Here is a 16,640-nt window from a genome sequence, read left to right on the forward strand (position 1 = left end):
TAATTTCCATAAAATGTAAGCTTTTACTGTCAGATATGTCCCCTTTTAATTTTGAGCAGAACAAGTGAGGTAAAGGAATGAAAATTGAAATTTACTACTACTAGCGCCAATGAATGTTATACGATTGTAAAACGGTACGATCCTCTGGGTGTATGGGGGTGTGTGCGTATGTGTGTCCTGCACGCGTATTTTTTTTCTGCAACTATAACGGGACGCAATACGATACCGGTATGTTATAAGAATCAAACTTACAAGAAAGATGGCTCTTGTCAAATCCTACAATTCTGTCAGAGAAAATATGCATATTTGCATTAAATTTTTAATTAATTGACATAATTGATTAATTAATAAATATTTTATTTAATGATTTACCATAATTCCAAATATGTCAAACAATATGTCAAATTAAAGCTAATGAAATGCTTTATAAATTGGTCAGAGCGCATTTTGCAGAATGCATTTAGTACTTTAGTTACATGATTCCAAACATTCTATTCCAATTTTTTGCTATACACGCATAGGAGCTGTACTTTTAAAATCCGCGCCTAATCAATAATAATAGTCTTTCACTCCATTGTCAAAGTACTGTGCTCCCTGTAGCATTATGGAGTGACCAGGTCCTAGAGTGTAGTCCTAGAGTGTGATGGTTTTGTAGCAGATGACAGTGCTCATTCAAGCCTGTCAAGGTCAGTTAGTAGCCACTTGCTGAATGGATGGCCATGATCAGCTATCAAAGAGATGCCTTGTGCAGCTGCCAATCACAGTAGAGGTTTGATAACATTTTGTTAAAACCCAAATGTGATATAAGGACAAAGCTGTGCATGTTGGTACTTAATTGTTTGGATTCTTACGTTGAAATTCCCTTGTATTAGTATTTTTATGTGTAGTGTATAGTGGTCATAAATTATATAGCTTTTAAATTTTGGGCATTTTTGCTCTGTTGCACTGTACCATTATGGAATTTGAGCAAATCAATTACCGACACAAGCAGGTATACAGTGTATTATTTTATTTGTATTTCGTATCTCAGGAGCACAGCTCACTTGGTAAGGCATCTGAATTTGGTACACTAGCGCTTCGAACTTTAAATCGGAAGGTGGTGAGTTCGAGCCTCATCACGGTCACATTAATTTTATAAACCAAATATTGTTCGAACTTTTCATATTTGTTTTTCTTTTATTGTTTCTTTTCTTTGTCTTTTTTTCCTTTTCTTGTTTTCTTTATTTTTTCTTTATTTTCTTTGATCCATATTGCCAGTGTAAGGAGAGGAGGGAACTAACGGCCCATTCAGTGATTTTTTTTTCATCCGGACGATCGTAAAAATCATCAAACGGAACTCAGTCTTCAATGATATAGTCAGTAATAATCTTTTGGTCATTATATGACTATCATCATTTGACGACTGAGTTCTTATGATACACATGTGATACATCATCCGAAGAGCAGTTTCAGACAATTGCTTGGGATTGTTGGGGCAGAGTTTATCTTTTGAATTCTTTCATGACCACCGAAGCAGAGTTAAACCTGTCAAGGACACTCGGCGTGAATTGTGAATTGAACTGACCATGTCACTCGCCACAAAAGAATGTCAAAGGTCATAAAACATCAACTTGGTGTCTTCTGCTAGTGGTTCAGCCCTAAGCCGTTACGTGTAGGCCTATTTAAGACAAAAATAATGCATTTACGTGAATCTGTAATTTATATACTGACAGTATATATAAATAGATACATGTATTTGAATGGGGCTTCAACTTCGTCAATACTGCCGTTTTCTTGGGTTTTGTGCCAATTTTTTTCATTAAAATTTTTTATAAAAGTAACAATTTGATTTTTTTTTCACTTTCGCTGGGATCACTGAATGGGGCTTTGCAACGCGATATATTCAAAACTTGTATTCACCTACTGTTATAGCATTAATCCGATTATTACACAACCTCGCCAGCGTATTCAAGACATCCAATGCAAATAATCACCTAGATTATGACGTATCATACCGTAAATATGGCGGAGTACTCAAATTCATTCAACAAAAGGATGATTACAAGCTATTGCAATCTACCGCGACAGCTCGTCTCACACACATAACAAATGCACAAATACGATCAAATAGGTCGACGACAACGTTTGATTGAATGCACTGCATTGTGCCATGATTACGGTGACGGACACCGGTTCAATTCCTTTGTATGGAGCCAATCAATAATTTCACGCACATCCTCTATTATTGCCCAATTATTGCCCGGGATGATTGCACACTGTAAAAGAGCTATTGTTATAATGTTTGATGAAATCGTGTTTAACTACCGTATTTGCTTAAGAACGGCACAATACAGATAAAGCAGACAGATTGACTACATGTGGTACATGTATATACATATAGGGAATGTGTGTGAGTCGAGTATTACCTAATTATAATAGGGGCGTATCCAAAAATGAATTCACGCCCCTTTCAAATGCCGAGCCAAAGTGCAGGCCCTATGCATGTATTGATGCCCGCTTACTAGTACACTTGGCCTGCACTGAAAGCATCAGAAGACTTGCAACAGTGTTCGGGTATTAGCGGGGGTATTAGTCAAATGGCTGATGTTATATACTGCTGATCAAGTATTAGCCCCGGAGTATTAGGCGATCAGCGCAAAAAGCATTTACATTACCCGTTCTTTTAGCAGTCTATATACATCGACTTGATTTGTATTTCAAATGAATTCACGTCGTAAGGCGTCAGTCGTATTGGCAAATTGTAGGATTATATTTTTGTCAGTGTACACCGCAATTGTACACGTGACGTCATTTTGATGAAATTTAAGCATGCCAATTGGTCGCATACAGGTAAGTGACTGCAAATTGACGTTACTCGTATAAGCGCAAACGTACACGGACGGATAGACATTTTCGGTGTCAAATCCTATCCACCCGTCAATGGATATTTTTTATGCATCTTGTTCGGGGATAATACGTGCCCATCTTTGGTCGAGACTGAAGTTATATGCATACAAATGAGTACGTTTAAACTATTAATTGCCGCCTGCTCGCGAGGCTACGGACGTCAAATTAGCTATTCTCGTCAGATAATAGCGCCACCAGGGCGCGGAGTTTGAACAAATTTAGAGGCGGCGTGCATGCTACCTATCTATTGTAGGGGTAATGTTTTTGGCATTGTATATGTGTCGTATATAGTGAGGATTATACTTGCATGGTTTGAAATAAACAATGAATAAAATTATAACGATGCTTTGAAATGGTTTAATAACTCAAAGCATCGTTATGCGTTTATTTATAAGGATATCAATATTAAGCACATTTGTCATTAGCCAGATTTCTATAGATTCTGCATGCGCACTCTGACACTTACATCACTTTAAACGTACACAATAGGCTACAGCTTCCTTAAAAGGACCGTATACTTTTTATTCGACGTAGAATTATCGATGCACTATTTATATTCCCATTCCACGGTCATCCCTACGCCATACATAAATTCGCGTAGCCCATTTCCCTATAAGTGAATTGACTCTGAATAACGAATATGTGATACGATCAAGCAAAATCAGTCGGAACTCGGAAATATTTAATTTTTCAGTGTCTTAGTAATAGTATAGGATAGTATTAGAATAGTAAAAATCATTTACAGAGCTGGATTTTGCAGAAAACCCCATTGAAACCCGACTGATTTTTCTTGATTGCATCACATATAATTTAGTGGTTTAATCCTTTGATCTCAACACAAACAGTTTGCGTACCTGGAATTTTCAGTCGACACTTCGACTTTCATCAGCAGACTGGCAACCCAAATTAGAGGTCAGCGACCTTTCGGACACTTGACCCCAAAATAGGGTCGAAGACTCTAGGTAGCTTGTATCGGCCCCCGTCTCTGTATAATGAATACTTGTTGAACGAATATTCTACGTCGGATATTTGGAGTATGACCCTAAACTGTGCTTGAACAACAGTTTACATGGCAATTTTGTTTTGAGTTCGGAAGATATGCGATCTGATGGTGAAAATCAATTCGTTAAGATGCCACCCACACTATCACGGCTGATCACGCCATGCATTTTTAGTCGATTTTGCCTCATATTTAATGCCATGGCTTGAAATACAGTTAGCTTTAAGCTTGTTTATGTTGATCTCTTCGTGCATGATTCAGACTCACCGATTGTCGTGTATAGGCCTATTATAGTCATTAACAGCATCTGAATAATTCTTTATTTCTAACTTCTGAAATCAAGCTTTAAAGGGGTACTACACCCTTGCCCAATTTGGTGCCTATTTTTGGATTTTTTTCAAAAGTTATAGCGCATTGGGGACAAGTAAGATATGTATATTATAGGGCAAGGACTACAACTACTGCACTGGAAATTTTATTTCAGCACAGACAACAGTTGTGGAGTTACAGTCAAAAATGAGGGAAAACCAATATTTGATCAATAAATCAATAACTACTTGATTTGAGGTGCTGAATTTTCAGTACAGTAGTTGTAGTCCTTGCCCCTATAATATACATATCTTAGCCTACTTGTCACAAATGTGTTACAATTTTGGAGAAAAATGCAAAAAGAGGCGCAAAATTGGCCAGGGGTGTAGTACCCCCTTAATGAAAGCAATATTGTATGATATCTGCATAAAAATAGATTTGTTTATTTCTCTCACAAAAATGTTAGTTTTCATTATCAATACTAACATGTAAATGAAATGGCCCCTTTCTTTAGCTCTATGCGCCCTGTGTCGACCATGGGAGGGACTCGTCATCGGCGTGATTGGCGGTATCATAGCTGTATACACCCCACTTGTTCTTGAGAGGCTGAAAATCGATGATCCCGTTGGCGTTGTTGGTGTTCACTGTCTTGCTGCCTACTGGGATTGATATCTGTTGGTCTCTTTGCTCAACCGGATTACATCGAGGGTATTACAACTATGTCAGGTAATCAATCAAGCAGTCAATCAATCAATCAATCAATCAATCAATTAATCAATCAATATCAATCGGTCGATCGATTGGTCGGTCGGTCAGTCAGTCAAATAAATGCTGTAGTTGTGAACTTGCAGATCGTATATAAAGAACAAATAATCCTTTTAAACAAAATGAAAATCGGGAGATGAAATGGGCGATAAACTACAGAAAAAATTGTACCTATATGTAGGCCTAACTATTGCAAAAAAAAAACACCCCAAAACACCAAAAACAAAAAAACAAAAACCACATTTTACTCACTATACACTATTTATAACACGGGTGACAATTTGATACCAAACTAAATTAGTTATAAAATGATGGATATTGAATTCAGCAACTGCATCTAGGCCCCTGTAGGATAGGGCAATTCGTTTACAGTGAATAACTTACTGAAATGCTTTTTGTTCTCAGGTCTTTTCTATGGGGGCGGATGGAAATTATTGGGTATCCAAATATATATGGCTGTAGTTATAACCGTATGGACGCTTGTGCTTGCATATATTATGCTAATCGTCATTGAGAAAACTATCGGATTGAGGTATGTGCTTGTCTCTGGGATATAATATAAAATCACATAGTCAAAACAATAATAGAATTAAGTTATAGCTTAATAGTAATTAGAGGACATAAAATATAATTGAGTTTTGACAAATACTTGGCCAAAATACTAGGTTATTTACCCCTATATAGGAAGAATCATGCGCACGGGTGAAAATAAAACCAATTACAATGAGTATTGGGATCTTACGTATTGAACCCATACCTTTTTTTCTGTGAGTGCTGGCTTTATTTTTCTCAATACTTGAAGAAAAAATGAACACCGCTAGTTCAGGCACCACTCCGACTCGCCGTAACCATGGTAACCTATGAACATGATGAAAACAAATCAGTCCACATAATTATATTGACTGAGAAGACGTCAATCAATCATTGAAGGTCGCCCTAAATGAAAAATAACCTGTTATGAATCAATGCTGGGGTACCTCAGGGCTCCATACTGGGACCACTATGTTTTTCATTTTCAGCAAACATGAGTACCAAGCTTTCTGATAATGTTACCATTATATCATTTATCAAATCCAAGGAAGACAGGAGCCAAGCTGTACACTCTCAATCAGTATCTAAGAAAGATTTACACACATGACGAAAAAGAGTAGGGAAAAGAAAGACCACTCCCAACCAATCAATTGTACAATTTTACTCTTAGCCCTTGGGTCGAGAAATGAGAAATTGGTAATTCCAAGTTATTCCGTGCTCCGATACAAAGGCCGTAATCCATATGTTTTATCTTTCTGTTTTTATAGATGCAGCGAGGAGCATGAAATCTTAGGAGCCGATTTATGCGAGCATGGCATTATACAGTTATCACTCGCAGAAAAATTAGAAATGACCAAGGAATTAATCAAATGCGGTTATGAGTCGCCATTTTTAGATGAACTAAGAGCCGCGGCCAAACAGCCGGATTTCTTAAAAATTTCCGGGCGACGCCGATCATCTCGTGTCATGTCAATTAATGGAATGTCCGCTGCTTCCCCGAACAATTTATTCAAGCGTATTTACAACGGCGACTTGAATAACCATGAGCATGGTACGAGCAATGCTCATTTGACTAACCATGAGCACGCTGTGATGGATAGCAGTGTGAGCATCGATATTGAGCATAATTGGAACACGAAATCACCTGCAACTTCCCATAGAAACACTTCATTGAAACACAGGAATGGAGAGAAAAGAGCAAGCATTATATCAAATGGACTGTCTCCCCCTGTAACCCCTCAGGTAATTAATGACCCTTCATATTTACTATTACTCTCTAAATGTAAAAGAGTAAACCAAAAGAGTGATTTTTCCAATTTTATCATCTTCCAAGAGAGAACTATATACACCAGGAGTGCTCATCTTAAGAAGGGTGAAATTAGACTCCGAAGATGACCGCCGCTGGTGATCTACCAATGAACTACCCTCTTTATGCACTCCAAAAGTGTAAAATTGTTACCCCGAAGAGTGAATTTCCTCCAAATGTCCCCCCCCCCCCCATGCAGTAAAATCCCAAAATTACAAAAAATTCCCCTTTTACGGCTTTTTTGCGCAAAATTTGTTGATTTTGCCCCCCCCCCTAAAATTCACTTTGCCTTCCCATCGAGAAAATTCCTCGCGCCGCCACTGACAATCCCAGCTACGCCACTGCCCAGAATGATGTCATTCTGTCACCCTATTTAGACTTCGTTAAGCATGTTCGATAAACATGCAAACAACACAAAGTATAACTGTAATGATGAAATGTAGGCCTACGTGTTAAGTTATACTAGTACGTGTATATAGGCTAGTTAGTATTAATGAACCTTTTAAAATTTTCATTATTATGAACCACGGACACGACCTTGATATAATTGGCATATTTATGTACGCTTCGTCAACTAAAACGAACTCCAGAAAAAACAACGTATAGAATTTTATAATTACTTGTAAGCATTTGAAAGAGTGCACTTTGCAAGCCAACATATTATGTGCTCCATTGCTGTCTTCAGTAGATAGCTGAGTCATCTTGTCAATTCTGCAGGTGCAGCTGATAAATTTGATAAATAACCCATTTTTATAATCTGATTATAAAAATTTAAAAATTGGTTATTTACAAACTTTTAAGAGTCTCCCAGCATTGGGCCATTGCATTTAAAATAGATACTCCCCCTGTGGAAGATTTTGGAAATATCTGGCACAGGGGGAGTATGAATTTCAAATGGACATTAGACAGCTCCATTTTAATTTCATACACCCTCTGAGAGAAGATCCAACCCGAATCTTCTCCTGCGGGAGAGTGAGTTTCAAGTGGAGCTGCTAATGTGTTCATTCCATTTGAAATTCATACTCCCAGTTTGGAAGATATTTCCAAAATTTTCCACAGGTGGAGTGTGGATTTTAAATGGAATTTCATTGCACGTCATGAAAGCAATCAAGATATAATTTATATCTTGTTCTGTTGTTTTTGCTATAGGTAATTGTTTCTTAAAAACTGAGAATTGACTCTGCTGAATTTGGCCGAGAATTTTTGTATTAAAGAACATAATTATGCTAATTATTAGGAAACAAGTTTAAAACGTTCCTATGGTTCTTACTTTTAGTTATCATGCAAAAATTGACAAACATACAATGGTCCATAAAATTAGGTGCCTCAATTTGGGTTAGGAGTTTGTTATTTGAAAGACATATCACGCAACATTACTCGTTGACTGCCGATAAAACGCCCAATAAAGACTTAGTCACCGGACCGCGCCGGCCAGTTAAAGTACATGCCCTATCACACCACTCCACACCATACATAAATTCTCCCAATCACATTTCCCAAATATGAAATTAAAAAAAAGTCAAATTTTAATTTACTTCTTTTAAAGTTTGGCAGAGGCGGGGTTCGAACTCACGGCGCAACGCTTAGAACTCTATGAGCCTAGCGCCTTAGACCACTCGTCCACTTGTCTTGTTGTTATTCATCTGAAACTTATTTAAAAATATAATCGCAACTTCAACATAGGCCTACCACGTGACAAGCAAAGGCAGGAAACGTATTATATTTTGGAATTTTATCTGCTTAAAACATTAATGTGTAATATAATAGAGCTACCATTATTTATATTGTTGAATTCTCAAGCGCATCATTTCGAATTGGTTTTGGAAGATACATTCTCCTAAAGCCCGATACTGACTCCACCTGTACATTTTAATTTCATCGCGCGATGCTGAGATGTTTGAAAAGCAGTTCGCAGCATCGCATACCGCTGCGAAGTGGAATCAGGATCGGGCTTAATTCGAACCACCAGCATGGTTCGATGTAGAGAGTCTTTCCTATTCAGAGGAAATATTGCAATTACACACCTTATTGCCTTTTAACAATAACTAATGACACTAGCACGTAATTCCAGTCAAGCACCAATCTTTAATCCTATTGTTGAAGAGGATAATAAGCTTATACTTATGTATAGCATTAGTAAAAAAGCTTAAGTCTTTGTTTGCTTTGGTTAAATCCTGTTCAAGTGGTGGATTAACCAACAATTAACAATGAGAGGACATTCCTAGTCTATTCCTGAACCTCGTTCAGTTGGCGATGATTTGAAGTGACCGCCAATTATGACCATTTGATATTTAATACCAGCAATGTGGAAAAAAGAAATAATGTAGTGCCAAAATAATGTACCCTTTTACGGAAGGAGCAAAGTTTAACAAGTTACAACTCCGCTTCAGCAGTACGAATGTCTGGTTATTATTTCCCAGTCTTGAAAAAAAATGCAGGCAGAGGTGGGAATCGATCTCGGTACCTCCCGGTTAAAAAGCACAGTGCAAAACCACTAAGCCAACTAAATATCTGTCGTGAGATGCTTGACATTAATCTTTGATATTGCTGAATGGAACAAATCGCGGAATTAAATCAGTAATAAAAGAAGTAGATTCTTATTTAGCGGCCAAATTGGATAAAAGGGGAAATATTTGTCCCTGCTCTAAAGAAAATATAGGTTAGAAAATTATCAAATAAATTTAAATTAAAAATTGAGATTTTATATTTATTTATTTCACAAGGCAAACACTGTATACAGACAAACACTGTATACGCTAAAAACTCGACCCTCATTACTAGATGATGGCATAGCTCAGTGTTAGAGCATCAGACTGGTAATGTCATTATCGTTGGTTCGAATCCGCCTGCCAGCAATGGTTATTATGATTTTAATGCTACGCTACAATTTGTTCAATTTTTTTTTCATTTATTTATTTATTTATTTATTTATTTAATTAATTTTATATATTTGAAATTTTTACCCCCGTATAATCCTATGGGGTCATTTTGAACCCACCCCATCCCAAATTGCCAAAACCTATGAGTTTAAATCATACATAATGATCAGTACGTCAATCATGAGTGAACACCGGTTGGTCACTGCATTTATTTGGGAATGGGTAGGCACTGCAGCTTGATTCACCATCCACAACACATTATCATGTTGTGGATTCACCATCCACAACATGATAATGTGTGCACATGCTACATTATATACACTTGTAGGCCGATGTTGTTGTTGGTGTATAAGTAATGCCTCAAGCTTTTAATCCGATATGCAGATTATCTATTTGTTTTCATGAATTGGAAGACATTCTTTGATGTATTACTGAGCTCAATGATCTGAAATTACTGGAGTGTGAGGTCAGCATAGTATTTTATTAACAGAAAGTATAGAGGCCCTGCATGAAATTATCGATTGGCTCCAAACAAAGGATTTGAGCCAGTGTTCTTCACCGTAGTTATGGCGGAGTGCAGTCCATTCAATCAAATGTTGTCATCAACCTATTTGATTGCAATCATGCTTTTGTTGAATGCATTTGAGTAGTCCGCCATATTTACGGGATGATATGTCACATGCAAGGCCTCTATTCTCCAAATTCATTTCCTAATGTATGTGAGAATGATACAATAATGACATGATGAACATAGTCATTGATGCATCAGTTTTAAAATAGACTAGGCGGTTACCATATTTGGCGGTTCTCGCCTGGGCGCGATTACCAGGCTGATGGTGACATGCCCATATGACAGTTTTTACTAATTTGACCTCAGATGACCCCTGGCGACCCCAAAATGACCTTCCAAAATTTGGCTCTAAATGTTAACTGTACCCACCAAGTTTCATGCCCATACGACAGTTTTTAGTAATTTGACCTCAGATGACCCCTGGGTGACCTTGGATGACCCCAAAATGATCTAAACTTATAACTCTAAATGTTGACTGTACCCACCAAGTTTCATGCCCATATATGAGTTTTTACTAATTTGACCTCAGATGACCCGTGGTGACCTTGGATGACCACAAAATGACCTTCAAAAAATGTTGTTTTAAATGTTGACTGTACCTACCAAGTTTCATGCCCATACGACACTTTTTAGTAATTTGACCTCAGATGACCCCTGGGAGCGGACCCCGGTGTCAGATGACTTTAAAACGAACATAAACATCTTCTTGACAGGACAGAACTACACCCACCCACCAAGTTTGAGTCCCGTAGGACCTAGTTTCATGCCCATATGACAGTTTTTAGTCATTTGACCTCAAATGACCCCTTAGAGGGGGCCCCGGGGTCGGATGACTTAACGAACATAAACTTTTTCTTGCCAGGACAGAACTACACCCACCCACCGAGTTTGAGCCCCGTACGACCTACGACGGCCTCACATTAGCAGTCACAGACAAAACCTAAATCTACAGAATATATCCATTACTCGTCTCGAAAGAGCTCAACATAACTTAGAAAATTTTCTTGATGTCCTTTAACATGTTTCCATAGTTAACCATCGTTAGCCATGGATATCTATGCTGTAGAACTGACCGGTGACTAAGTCCGATTTATTGGGACGTCTATCGACCATCAACGAGTAATGAAACTTGTAGGAATAAAAACAGGGTACATTGTATTCAGGACATTCCGAGTATGATAGAAAAATACCGTAGGTTATAAGAGACACTTGCAAATATACGGAAAAACAAAACAATTCTCTCTCAATCTTTAACTTGTTGGTCATTGTTAATTTGATACTGATATCTCATTGCATTTGCTCTTGTTTTACAGCTAGAAAATAGCAACTGCGGCGGGAGAGAAAACCCCGTGTTTGACAACGATGAAGTTATGAAAGAGAAAGAGGAGGATATCCACACTACGTCCACAGACTAGGCCGACCATTAGCCGGTGTATTTTACATTATACAGTATAAAAGCAATAATATATGTATATATAAATAGTGAATTATATTTTGTCGATGCACAAAATAACAATTATTAATGTTCATGATGAATGATGTTACAGCACATGGACACGTAACCACATTGTACAAAGAAATCGGAATTGTAAACATTTGCCTTCCGTGCAGATTTTACCGACTTACGGTCACAACAACAACAACAACATCAACAACAAACAAACTGAACAACCTTGCCTCTATCTACTTCTGCGATGCTGGTATTATTAATGAAGTACAGTGGCGGTTGAGGCATTAAACTTTATGGGGAGGGGTGATATTTTGTGGTGGTTTCACTACTGGGACGAAGCGCACAAAAAATTTTTTTTTCAATTTCAGACTGTTGTTGATCAAAATTAATTTTGGTATTTGATGGACCCGGCAGTACACACGAATTTTGTAATTTTACCCTATTTTGCCCAAAACAGTGTGCCGGTTTTTCCGCCAAAAGGGAGCCTGTGCCTATACACAGGGTAATTATTGCTTTATTTTTCTTCTATCAGGATTTAAGGGAAGGGGACGTCTCCAAAATTACGGAGGTATATTCCCCTCCGCCCGGTTTATGATGTAGCTATATATTTTAGTTATCTATAATGTCGATGTTGATGTTGATTTCAAACTATTTCGGATATTAGCCTCCTTCACATCCGGTTTCTGGTCATGGTGTTATGGCCACGTGTTTTGAACTCGCCACCCTTAGCGTTACATCACAAATATTATGAATTTTTACACCAATCAAGTTTCAAATTAGAATATCTCCACAACTATCAACCCTAAACTAGCAAAAGTATACATTTTTTGAAAGCTGAAGGCAAAAGCAATTTAAATATACACATTTCAACTCACTGTACAGGGTGACCTTGAAGTTATACAGGGTGGAATAAAAAAATCCAAATAAAAAATGGGTCATTTAATGCATTGCTTATTACTAACTTGCAGTTATAAACTGAAAGTAAACAACATTGATTTGGTTAGAGGTTAGGGGGAGCCTACTGACTCTGGAAGAAAAAAAATCACAGCTGTTTGGTAATCTCGGAATACAGGGTGTCCCAAAATATGTTCAAATTTTTTTTACAAATTCAACATATTTTGAACTGAAACATTTTACCCCTAACCCATACAAAAAAGTAAGTCCATATTTAGATTCCTCATCAAATTTCCTCTCAGAAAATGTAAACTTTGACTGTGATAGGATAAGTAATTAAAAATTTACAGCAACTTTTAGATTTTGAAGACATCCGCATTGCTTATACTACAGTGTTTAATATGAAAACGGGTAGTTTTGTACATAAAAGTTTGCATTTTATAGACTAAACCAATCATAAAGAGTTAAAAATGATTAAAAACAATTAGCAGAATTAATAATCTTTCAAAAGAGCTCTTAACCATGTCTGTAGCCCGTATGGATGCAAAGATATGATCAGTTGATTCAACGCACACACACAAAATCTTTATTTCCCATAGACTTTGCACTTACCGCCACCGCCTCATCCGCCACCGCCTCATCCACCACCTCGGTCATTCTGAACTCAAACAACTCTAACTCCACTATCTTAGCTGATAAACAATTCTCCTTTGGAGGTCTGTTAGGGCACTTATATAGCTACAAAATGACACCAAACACACTTCAATACCTTTTGTTTAAGCAGAGATATAACAATTTGAACGAGTCTCGATTTGGAAAAGCGTAACAACACCACCATTTTTGGGTGGCGAGTTCAAAACGTGTGGCCTTATACTACTCGTCGTCCGTGATAACCACATGCACTCTGGGCATTAGACTACTTCTGTATAAGTGATGATGGATCCAGGCGGCGAGTGGCATGATAGAGCCGGCAACTTGTGAAACCGCCCGGCCGTATGTTTTAGCTTGTATTTATATTATTTATTAACATAGGCCTATTTGTTTGTGACATTTCAATCGTTTTAAAATTTCAAAATAATCCCATTCAATTACACGGTTGACGATGGAAATTTACTGAATTTAGAGAATGCACGGCGACCACCACCTGGATGGATCCTTGTCTTTCAGGTGCCACGGTAGGGGTGTTTTGTAGGTCAAGGGTGTCATCAGACCCTGGGTGTCATGGTGGGTCAAGCAAGGGTGTCGGGTGGGTCAAGGGGTGTCATGGTGGGCCAAGGGGTTTAAGAATGGGTCAATGGGGGTGTCAGCAATCGGCAACTGGTATGTTCTTCTGATGTTTTGGTGATAATACAATTATCAATTGCTGTGATGAATAACTATCTACTCTTGATATTGATGTAAACACACACATATTTTTAAAACGTTATATAAACGCGTTATAATCGTGTTTAAGTTTTGGTAAAAACGCTTCAATAACATTTAAATGTCGGCTTATATAAATATCATGACACGTTTTTATTTCAAAAAACACTGCAACAATTTTTTTTAAATGAAAATGTTATTGTAAAATATTGGTCGGCAACCCTTTTTCAAAATAGTTTGTCAAAACTGTTGTCAAAACGTAGGTCTAGATCATTTAGAGATAACATTATGATAGAATGTTTTGCACCGAGTTTTCAAAATGTTTTTGAATATTTGTAAAACGTTTTATACCATAACCTGACATTTACACGTTTTCTGTAACACGTTTTGTGTTTGCTGGGTTTAGCCGTAAATACCTCTGATATTACTGTATTTAGTTAATTTTGATATGTCATTAATGAAGTTTAATTACATCTGATTTTGGTGTCGGCAAATTAGCTATATTTCTAATATTGGTATTGATGAAGTAATCATTTGTATATTGGTAAAGTAAATATCCTACTTCTGATATTATTTTTCTATCTACATCAGATTAAATGTATAGTACCGTAAAATGGGGTAACTTTGGACACTTTTGAGAGTTTTTAAACCACTGCTTCCAAACAAAACCAATTGTATTTCTAATTATCTCTTTTTTGTGACATTAGGGCTCCCTTCTTCACTTTAAAGTTGAAAAAAAATTTTAAATAATTTTGTAAGGGTGCCCTAGGGGTTAAAAATAGCCTGACCAAAGTTACCCCGCATTTGGGGCAACTTTGGATAGAGTATTACATTCCACGAAGGAAAAAAAAATGATCTTCGCTGTATATGGGCAAGTTTTTTGTTGTTGTGACATTTGACCCTTGCAAAATTAATCAAGCAAACATCCTTGCTCACAAATATCGATTTTAATTTTTTCTTTAAAAAATGTAAAAAAATGCTCATTTTTGGTCAAAAATCCTGAGGAAATTTTACATGAGTGAGTATTATTTCTTCCAAATATATTTCTTAACAAATTGAAACCAAATAATGACTAAAAACAAAATTGCTGTACGAAAATATGACCATTTAAAAAATATATTCGACTGACCAAAGTTACCCCATTTTACGGTAATCTGTTAGATTTGATAATGATAAAGTAGCTATCAATCGGTAACAGGTGGTTTATAATTAAACTGAGCTCAAAAGAAACTTATAATTTTTCACAACTTGTGAATCACAAGGTCATGTCTAAAAGTTAAAATCATATCCATCAAAATGAACCAAAATTACACACAGGATTACTTCAATACTCTTCATGTCAGTAACCAAGCAGTTGTCCAATTGACACAACAACAAAATGCACTGACTGTACCGTACAGCTTCCTGGACCACTTTTACAGCCCGATATTTGGCACTCAGCACAAGAAATCTGTGAGAGTGCATATAAGATCCTTGCACAGATGATAAAACGGTGCTGCTTTCTGCTTTTCACGCACCTACTTCAAGAAACAGGTCTTGTTCCACACTATACCACTTACTCTTTGGGAATTATCATCTGTGCAAGGATCTTGTACTCATTCTCACAGATTTCTTGTGGTGCCAATTATTGGGCTGTGAATGTGGTCCAGGAAGCTGTTCCATGTCCGTGCATTTTGCTGTTGTGTCAGTTGGATAACTGCTTGGTTACTGTCATGTGCATGTTTAGAGTAGATTACTGATGTAAACATATGTGTAATTTTGGTTCATTTTGATGCACAGGATTTTAAGATATGACCTTGTGAAAAATTATAAGTTTCTTTTTGAGCTCAGTTTATGATGACATTAGTTGTTTGACCCATTTAAATGTGTCAACATATTAATATTTTGCAAATAAAGAGTATACAGTGGGTTGGCTGTGACAATTTGTAATGTTGTTTCATATCAGGACCCAAGTGTTTCCCCACGGGCAGACAGACAAATTCATCCTTATCGTGATGTGTCTTGCGCTAACGACATGGGTCACATATTGGTGTGAAGCAAGGAAGATGAAAACTATAATTCACTTAGGCCTAAACACTAACTACTTTTGGCGTCATAAATCGGCCTCGATCCTCATTATGTTATGTCACAAGGGAAACAAGCAAACAAAATAAGGAAGCAACAACAATTGGCTTTTAGGCGGCGTCATGGTAACCATCAATTGCCTCAAACAATTATGCTCCTCTTAGTAGAACATTTCTTTGTTTAAAAAAAAGCGCTTTTAAGCCTCTATATATAGCTTTTTATGTTCATCCAGAGGTGTACTTCAGCTTCATACTCCGGGTGGGCGAGATCTTGCAAATTTCCTCAAGGGGACACTGAACAGTAAGATTTGCCATTAAAAATATTTTTTTGCGCCGAGGTCTTAAGGGGGTACTACACCCTGACCAATTTTGTGCCTATTTTTGCATTTTTCTCAAAAATTATAGCACATTGGTGACAAGTAAGACATGTATATTATAGGGGCAAGGACTTCAACTACTGTACTGAAAATTCAGCAACTCAAAGCAAGTAGTTATTGATTTATTGATCAAATATTGGTTTCCCCTCATTTTTGACTGTAACTCCACAACTGTTGTCTGTGCTGAAATAAAATTTCCAGTGCAGTAGTTGCAGTCCTTGCCCCTATAATATACATATCTTACTTG

The 16,640-nt window shown here is 37.1% G+C and overlaps 1 protein-coding gene across 1 annotated transcript in view; it reads left to right on the forward strand.

Annotated features, from left to right (window-relative positions):
• The window catches only part of LOC140158880 (putative ammonium transporter 2), a 78,703-nt gene extending 66,677 nt beyond the window's left edge, over window positions 1–12,026 (forward strand). Inside the window, 5 exon segments of the mRNA XM_072182142.1 lie at window positions 4,710–4,856; window positions 4,859–4,921; window positions 5,366–5,492; window positions 6,259–6,733; window positions 11,561–12,026. Of these exon segments, the coding sequence (XP_072038243.1) occupies window positions 4,710–4,856; window positions 4,859–4,921; window positions 5,366–5,492; window positions 6,259–6,733; window positions 11,561–11,662 (914 nt within the window). The 3' untranslated portion in view covers window positions 11,663–12,026.
• The last annotated feature ends 4,614 nt before the right edge of the window (window positions 12,027–16,640 follow it).

The sequence above is a fragment of the Amphiura filiformis genome, chromosome 8 (genome assembly GCF_039555335.1).
Source record: "Amphiura filiformis chromosome 8, Afil_fr2py, whole genome shotgun sequence".
Taxonomy (NCBI): Eukaryota; Metazoa; Echinodermata; class Ophiuroidea; order Amphilepidida; family Amphiuridae; genus Amphiura; species Amphiura filiformis.